This window comes from Salmo trutta, chromosome 36 (genome assembly GCF_901001165.1).
Source record: "Salmo trutta chromosome 36, fSalTru1.1, whole genome shotgun sequence".
NCBI lineage: Eukaryota > Metazoa > Chordata > Actinopteri > Salmoniformes > Salmonidae > Salmo > Salmo trutta.
In genome coordinates, this window is record NC_042992.1 from 497888 (window position 1) to 506888 (window position 9001).

A 9001-nucleotide genomic window follows, 5' to 3' on the forward strand; every position below is an offset into this window, starting at 1 on the left:
TGGGTACTCTGCTGACATAATCTAATGTTTTGCTTTCGCTGTAAAGCCTTTTTGAAATCGGACAGTGTGGTTAGATAAAGGAGAGTCTTTAAAATGGTGTAAAATAGTCATATGTTTGAAAAATTGAAGTTTTCGGATTTTCGAGGAGTTTGTAATTCGCGCCACGCCCATCATTGGGTATTGGAGCGGTGTTCCGCTAGCGGAACGTCTAGATGTAAGAGGTTTTTAAGGTAATAATCAACTGATTTACATGATTCTCAGCACTAACTGTCTAAATACTATCAAGCCTAAAGTTGTTAATGGATTAATATGAAAGGTGTAAGGATAACATATGTTACCAACAATATGCTTCATTAAGAAAGTATTGATTCATGTCCAGTTAAACACTCAAGCAGTAACGTCCTATCAGGAACACTGGTTTATAACAAACAAGAAAATCTCATTTTGGATCCATTTCTGCAGCAGATTCAGCAATGTTCCTTCAAGCCTGAAAATATAGTAAACAGGTATTAGTAGTGAGACATCAAATGACTATAATGACATCTTTAACATGAGCCATTGTAACTGGTAATTCATCAGAATAGGAGTCTCACCTTAGTACTAGAGCACCCCTGTTATAGAAGAGAGAGAGACAGAGGGAGAGAGAAAGAGAGAGAATATGAATCATTATAACATTCACATGTTGATGAACACAATCCCTTACGCTGTTCTATACACTATTACATCAAGTTGTCATCATTCCTTCCAAGTGCTGTATAACCATACTGTCCTATCAGAAAGCCCTATGTCCTCTCTAGAGTGTATATATCTATGTTTTCTACACACTGATGACCTCACCAGCAGACTTCTTCTTGTAGTAGATCAGTCCTGCTAATGCCAAGATGGCTCCCAGCACCAGACCAGACGCCCCGATCGCTATCTTATTCCTCTCAGCCTCAGGCAGGGACGGGTCTGTCAGAGAGAATGGATCATTTCATCAACAATATTACTGTGATTCAATAACAGTATTCTATTAAATACACACACAGCATACTCTGTGTACCACCCTTACCTCACATCCCATTACCCCACTCTCACACCATTACCCCACTCTCACACCATTACCCCACTCTCACACCATTACCCCACTCTCACACCATTACCCCACTCTCACACCATTACCCCACTCTCACACCATTACCCCACTCTCACCCCACTCTCACCCCACTCTCACACCATTACCCCACTCTCACACCCTTACCCCACTCTCACCCCTCACCCCACTCTCACCCCTCACCCCACTCTCACACCATTACCCCACTCTCACACCCTTACCCCACTCTCACACCATTACCCCACTCTCACACCCTTACCCCACTCTCACACCATTACCCCACTCTCACACCATTACCCCACTCTCACACCATTACCCCACTCTCACACCCTTACCCCACTCTCACACCCTTACCCCACTCTCACACCATTACCCCACTCTCACACCATTACCCCACTCTCACACCCTTACCCCACTCTCACCCCTCACCCCACTCTCACCCCACTCTCACCCCACTCTCACACCCTTACCCCACTCTCACCCCACTCTCACCCCACTCTCACACCCTTACCCCACTATCACCCATTACCCCACTCTCAGCCCTTACCCCACTCTCAGCCCTTACCCCACTCTCAGCCCTCACCCCACTCTCACCCCACTATCACCCCTCACCCCACTCTCACCCCACTCTCACCCCTCACCCCACTCTCACCCCACTATCAGCCCTTACCCCACTCTCACCCCTCACCCCACTCTCACCCCTCACCCCACTCTCACCCCACTATCACCCCATTACCCCACTCTCACCCCTCACCCCACTCTCACCCCTCACCCCACTCTCACCCCACTCTCACCCCTCACCCCACTCTCACCCCTTACCCCACTCTCACCCCACTCTCACCCCCCTATCACCCCCCTATCACCCCTTACCCCACTCTCAGCCCTCACCCCACTCTCAGCCCTTACCCCACTCTCAGCCCTCACCCCACTCTCAGCCCTTACCCCACTCTCAGCCCTCACCCCACTCTCAGCCCTTACCCCACTCTCAGCCCTCACCCCACTCTCAGCCCTCACCCCACTCTCAGCCCTCACCCCACTCTCAGCCCTCACCCCACTCTCACCCCTCACCCCACTCTCACCCCACTCTCACCCCTCACCCCACTCTCACCCCTTACCCCACTCTCACCCCACTCTCACCCCACTCTCACCCCCCTATCACCCCTTACCCCACTCTCAGCCCTCACCCCACTCTCAGCCCTTACCCCACTCTCAGCCCTCACCCCACTCTCAGCCCTCACCCCACTCTCAGCCCTTACCCCACTATCACCCATTACCCCACTCTCAGCCCTTACCCCACTCTCAGCCCTCACCCCACTCTCACCCCACTATCACCCCTCACCCCACTCTCACCCCACTCTCACCCCTCACCCCACTCTCACCCCACTATCAGCCCTTACCCCACTCTCACCCCTCACCCCACTCTCACCCCTCACCCCACTCTCACCCCACTATCACCCCATTACCCCACTCTCACCCCTCACCCCACTCTCACCCCTCACCCCACTCTCACCCCACTCTCACCCCTCACCCCACTCTCACCCCTTACCCCACTCTCACCCCACTCTCACCCCACTCTCACCCCCCTATCACCCCTTACCCCACTCTCAGCCCTCACCCCACTCTCAGCCCTTACCCCACTCTCAGCCCTCACCCCACTCTCAGCCCTTACCCCACTCTCAGCCCTCACCCCACTCTCAGCCCTTACCCCACTCTCAGCCCTCACCCCACTCTCAGCCCTCACCCCACTCTCAGCCCTTACCCCACTCTCACCCATTACCCCACTATCACCCATTACCCCACTCTCACCCATTACCCCACTCTCAGCCCTTACCCCACTCTCACCCCTCACCCCACTCTCACCCCTCACCCCACTCTCACCCCTCACCCCACTCTCAGCCCTTACCCCACTCTCACCCATTACCCCACTATCACCCATTACCCCACTCTCACCCATTACCCCACTCTCACCCATTACCCCACTCTCACCCCTCACCCCACTCTCACCCCTCACCCCACTCTCAGCCCTCACCCCACTCTCAGCCCTCACCCCACTCTCAGCCCTCACCCCACTCTCAGCCCTCACCCCACTATCACCCCTTACCGCAGTGATACATCATGGGCTCACTGAGACTGATGTGCTCCACCATACAGGAGATCTTCTCTCCAGACCTGGGTGTGTACTCCAAGTGGGAGTGGATCTGGTAGTACCAGTCCCCGTTAGCCAGCTCCTCAGTGGAGATCACATCAGATTTCACCTCACGTCCGTCCCTCAGCCAGGTCACTCTGATTGGTTTGGGGTAGAAGTCATAGGCGCTGCACATCAGCATGGCAGGGTGTCTGCCACTAGGGGGAGTCACTGAGCTCAGTCTGACATGGGGCGCAACTAACGGAGGAAACAAAACATTTGTCACCGTAGTTCACTATATATTATTGGATGTATATCATATAGTCCATAGTTCTGATAGTATTGAACCTAGACTGTACTTTATAAATTACACTTCATTAGATAGATGAGCTGGAATGTACATACAGTAGATGATTAGGACTGAACTGTTGATACATAGCTGACTAGTCATACTGTAATGTTCTGTCTATTAATATTCTGTTTGTTTTCAGATATAACCCAGAGTCACTAGAGTCAGTGTTTAAATATAGTTGCAGCTATAAAACTATTCAAGAAAAAAAACGTTATTCATCCATCCAATTTAGATAAAAATCCCTGTTTTAATTACGTTTTTAACTTTAGTCTAGATAAATAGGTATTTTTAATCCCTGAATCTCTACCATTATCTTCTCCTGAATAAAATAATAATTGTCTTCACTTGATCAGTCAGAGGACTGTAAGTGGTGCTAAGGAGCCCTGCTCACCTGTCTTGTCCAGTATGGCGCCGTAGTAGATAGCAGCGTTATACTTGCAGTAACTCTCCAGCGCCCCTAGCTCTTGAACCAGGTAATCTTTGTTCCATGCGTCTGCACTCTTCACACCATACTCAGTGTATCCAACATACTTCCCCACAGTGCTGTTGAATCTGACATGTTCAGCCTGATTGAAGTAGAAAGAGTCTATATACTCTATACCCTGCAGGTCCTTTGAGGAGTATCGGCACTCTGACACCCTGTGATAAAAATATCCATCTGAAAGGTAAACATAAATACAGGTCATTGTTTTGTCAGATTAAAAGAGACAATCAAAATTCCATACAGTTATAATTACTATGATGTTAAATGTAGTATCCTGCCAATTTTATAAACTTGTTTATTTTATATTTTGAAAGGAATCATGTCACAGTCTATACTCATTTACACAAAAGATGGTAGATTTTTATCCAACCATGTTGTATTCCACTATATAATATTTGACAATATAGTGTGTCTATCTGCTGAAAGACGTTTCTACAAAACAACCTTCAATAAATAAAAGCTTATGATGATTTTAAAAGACTTCATGCTATTTGCCAGGTGTGTAATTGATGCTTTGTTGATATGTACTAGGCTTACATGCATTATTTAATTAAGTTATGTCTGGTTTACGCTTAATGCCAGTACCATTCTACCGTCACGTACTATACATTGTCAGAGTCGAGAAGAATATTGCAGAATTACTTCAAATATGCTTATGCAAATGTCCTGATTTACTAAGTCTTTGTTACACAAAATACCCCCCTGTGTAATCTAAATGTCCATGATTCTAATAACTCAGACATGATTTCAAGCATGATCAACTAAAATGTGTCCACAACTTACCTATTCCATAGAATATGGACAAAAACAGGGTCAGGCAAATGTAGAAGGCAATTGGAATCGACATGTTCCTCTGCTGAGTGATAGTGAATTAAAGACAGCAGCTCAGAGGGAAAGGAATTAACTGTTGAGGAAATGGGCCAGTCCTCTGCTGCCGACACACAGCATCACGTGTTACCAGGCAGACCCTACAAGACGACCTTAAATATAATTATTATTTTCACCATTCACTAAATTGTATTAATTGTATCAAACTTTTCAATATCACTATGATAGGGGATCCAAATCTGGTGACTGTAACGGATGTCGTTGAAATGAGACCAAGGTGCAGCGGAGGATGTGTTCATCACGAAAGCGTTTTAATGACCAACTGAACACTATACAAAAAGAAACCAAGAAAACGATCAGCAACAGCTCTGTCAGGAACAAACTAAACAGAAAACATTCACCCACAAACCCCAAAGGAAAAACAGGCTGCCTATGTATGACTCTCAATCAGCAACAACGATCTACACCTGTTCCTGATTGAGAGTCATACACCGCTGAAACAAAGAAAACCACCAACATAGAAAAAGAAACCTAGAACGCCCACCCATGTAACACCCTGGCCTAATCCAAAAATAGAGAACAAAAACTCCTCTCTATGGCCAGGGCGTTACAGTGACAAAATTGAAAACAAATAAAACAAATAAAATGAAGAAACTAAACAAAATATGTTTTTATACGTGTTATGTAAAATAAAATGAGAAATACTATTCAATATATAAGAATTCAAATACAGATTTTTTTCAGGGGCACTTTCACAGGAGGGCACACTTGTAGACCACTATCTGTGTCTGTTTGTAGCAGACCTGGGTTCAAATAGTATTTCTTTTCTTTCCTTACTTTAGTTTAGCCTCATTGAGCTTCCCTGGTGTAATAGAATCAATCAAAATAGTCCCAAAAGTGCTAATTCCTCCCATCTGGCACTCCAGGCAGCCTCAATCAAAAATGTATATTTGGTAGCTGTGTAGCCTATATGAATTAACGTCTAACCTAATTAAATCACACACTCCTTAGTTTTAGTTTAAGTATAAAACATTTACATTAATAGTATGGAAAAGTGTACTATGAAAATGTATGCACCCACTGCTCTGGATAAGAGCATCTGCAAAATGACTCAAATGTTAAATTGTTCTAGGTTGGACATGACGGTAGGTAGAAAACAAAGTACTTATTCTTAATGAGTAAAACATATCTTACACAGGTCAGTCCAAACATTTATTACAGTCCTCCCTACATGACTACCATACAGGCATCATGCAAAAACAAAGGCTACTATTGTCAGTAGTTTTTCTGTCCTGTCTTTCTCAAGTTGTTACCTTGTGGAACTATGCCAGGCAGTGCTTGGCTGGTTATAGAACCTTGTTATTGTTTTAGTCATTAGTTACATTATGGAGTTTATAGTATATTGAAACTATCAGGAAGTCAGTTTGTCTGTAAACAAACACCCAATAGACCCAATGGAATGTGCTGTGGCACGCCATAGGTAGGTGGGGGGTGGGGGGTGTCACGTGTGGCAGTGGAACCTGAAGACACAGACCAGGGGTTTCAGGGCTAATAAGCTTTAATAAACATGTAAAAGGTTACAAAGGGAAAAATTAAACACAAATACCAACTATAACTCAAACTGGAGGTAAACCGTATACCAGACGTACATCAATTTGGCGGTGCTAAGCCCCAATCAATCTTCTGAGCAGCAGGGACTAGTTTAATATTCCGTGTACATACATCTCCCCTTCAAATTATCTGCACAGTTTAACCTCACATTCCTAAGGAGGTTTAAAAGGATCTTTGCCATCTACAGTCTATATAATCAGTTTTAACAGTACAAAGATTCTTTAAATGATAGCAAAGTCCTCTTCGCATGTCCTACAGCAGTGTAGTTAGTGGCTAGTGTGTTGACCTATACCAATGTGTGATGGAAAAGAAACATAGCAAAGGATGACCTAAACAAGCTTGATGGAATCATACAGAAAGCAAGTTCATAAAAAGGATGCAGGCCAAGGGTCAAGTGATCATCCAAAATGTTATGCCCAGAAGGTCCAGAAGGAGGCATGAGGCTTTTTAATAAGTGGAATGTTTAATTGATTTATGATGCCTTCTTAATAGTAATGTTGTTTGTTTTCCCAGAGCAGGATAGACAACAGCATGTCTTACCTTTCTCAAATGGGTCTCTATCTTTTATGGCTAGTAAGGTGCAGGTGCCTTCTTATGTGTCGTATTGTGTCTTTAACATGTGTTTGTCATTGATACAGGTCTTGTCTTTGCGATTTATTGATGATGCTGAGTTATAAAACAATTTCCCAAGTTGGGATCAATAAAGTACTACTCTATTCTCTCTACTCTATATTTATACAGATTTGCCATGACGCTCTGACAGCTGTAGTCTCAGTTGCACTGGTTTCCTTTGATGAGGAAGAATGTTCCGGTAGCCACTCCCAGCAGCCCCAGAGTCAGACCCACACCACAGAACACAGCAGGACCCACACTGGGCTGACTCACCTCAGGTTCTGTAGACACACACACACACACACACACACACACACACACACACACACACACACACACACACACACACACACACACACACACACACACACACACACACACACACACACACACACACACACAGAGGAATAACATCAAGTGATGGACTGTTGCTAATTTTATAAATTGCACAGTAACTGGCTGAAACAATGCATTTGTGACACTTAAATATTCACAAGAAGCAAAAAGTAATGCAGGCTAAATGTAATGTGATTGCGTCTTCTCACCCCAGATCCGTGTCAGGGTCTCAGTAAGGCCCTTGTGCTCCACAGTACAGCTATAGATGTCTCCCTCCTCTGGGGTGAAGGGCAGACTGGAGAACTGGTTGAAGGTGACATCAGCGTTGGGATAGGGGGTGCTGAGACGCACTCCCTCTGTCACATTCTGATTGTTCCTGGTCCACCTGACTCTGACTGGTGGAGGGAAGAACCCACTGACGTGGCAGATGAGGGTGTTCTCCACCCCGAGCTCCACATCATCCCTGGGGTAGATGCTGCTGTGAGGAGGGACTGTGGAAACACATTTAATATCACATTCATTCTTCCTTGTTGTGTTGTCATAGCTTTGGGCTAAAACAATATTACATCTGCCATTAGGTCACATGATATTAGTACGTAAGTGTATTGGACCATTGACTAGGCTTGTTGTAGTAATGTTAAAAGGCTGTACCAATGATCATAGTTGGAGCTCCATAACACATATGGGGCGGCAGGTAGCCTAGTGGTTGGAGCATTGGGCCAGTAGTTCATAGGTTGCTAGATTGAATCTCTGAGGTGACAAGGTACAAATCTGTTGTTCTCCCCTGAACAAGGCAGTTAACCCACTGTTCCCCGGGAGGCCGTCATTGTAAATAAGAATTTGTTCTTGACGAGTTACATTTTTTTTAAATGATACATATGAGAGGTGAGGTGACTATATTACTACTTTAATTCTATTGATTAATTCACTCTAGATTATTTTCTCTCTCTCTTACCTATTTTCTCTGGTGGGTTCTTGTAAGCTTTTATACATTTGGCCAGGTTTGCTTTCAAAATCTCCTGACTACCTACAGCATGTTCATAAAATCTGTCGTAGTTCAATGGATCTGAAAAAGGAGGCTGTACCACCACTCCCTTCCCTTTGTTGAAGTCTGCGTACCACTTCTCTTCCCCATCCAGTCCAAACACACCCACTCCATCTGAATCACTGCATCCACTAACATATAAATCAATATGCAGAACTGAGAAAAGAAACCCAATAAAACAAACTGTTAGTATATTACATCTGGAAGCTCATCATTGTGATATCCAGCCACATTATTTAATAACATTTAATAACATATCACTGTCATTCTTTACCAGCATGAACACACATCCTTTAACCCTTCAATGTTTGAATTAGTGACAAAATAATGTGGTAATACTATATTTGGATAGACCACTACAGGTGGTTTAAGATGTTCAACTAACTATCAAGACACTTAACTATCCACTAACTAACCCTATAACCTATAACCCAAACACCATCCTGTCCCTGGTCTACTCCTAACCTGTAACAAGCTGTTGCATGTTATACTTCCAGTATCATTAACAGAGTGCA

The 9001-nt window shown here is 44.7% G+C and overlaps 2 protein-coding genes across 3 annotated transcripts in view; both read right to left on the reverse strand.

Moving 5' to 3' along the window:
* Nucleotides 1–304: 304 nt before the first annotated feature.
* On the reverse strand, nt 305–4913 carry LOC115176236 (H-2 class II histocompatibility antigen, E-S beta chain-like). Of its 2 annotated transcripts, XM_029736098.1 has the most exons (6): nt 4838–4901; nt 3962–4228; nt 3195–3476; nt 838–951; nt 594–611; nt 305–487 (listed from the first exon to the last, which is right to left on the reverse strand). In XM_029736098.1, exons 1-5 carry the CDS (start codon nt 4899–4901, stop codon nt 601–603), a joined length of 738 nt encoding a protein of 245 aa, XP_029591958.1. In that variant the 3' UTR covers nt 305–487; nt 594–600. The 2 variants fall into 2 exon arrangements, with proteins under 2 accessions (XP_029591958.1, XP_029591960.1); XM_029736100.1 differs by lacking the exons at nt 305–487; nt 594–611 and having other exon boundaries at nt 788–951; nt 4838–4913.
* Nucleotides 4914–6422: 1509 nt separating this feature from the next.
* The window catches only part of LOC115176237 (H-2 class II histocompatibility antigen, A-U alpha chain-like), a 2861-nt gene continuing 282 nt past the window's right edge, over nt 6423–9001 (reverse strand). Inside the window, exons 2-4 of the mRNA XM_029736101.1 lie at nt 8397–8642; nt 7651–7932; nt 6423–7386 (exon numbers count right to left, since the gene is read on the reverse strand). Coding sequence (XP_029591961.1) covers nt 7265–7386; nt 7651–7932; nt 8397–8642 — 650 coding nt within the window. The 3' untranslated portion in view covers nt 6423–7264. The remainder of the gene's footprint in view (nt 7387–7650; nt 7933–8396; nt 8643–9001) is intronic.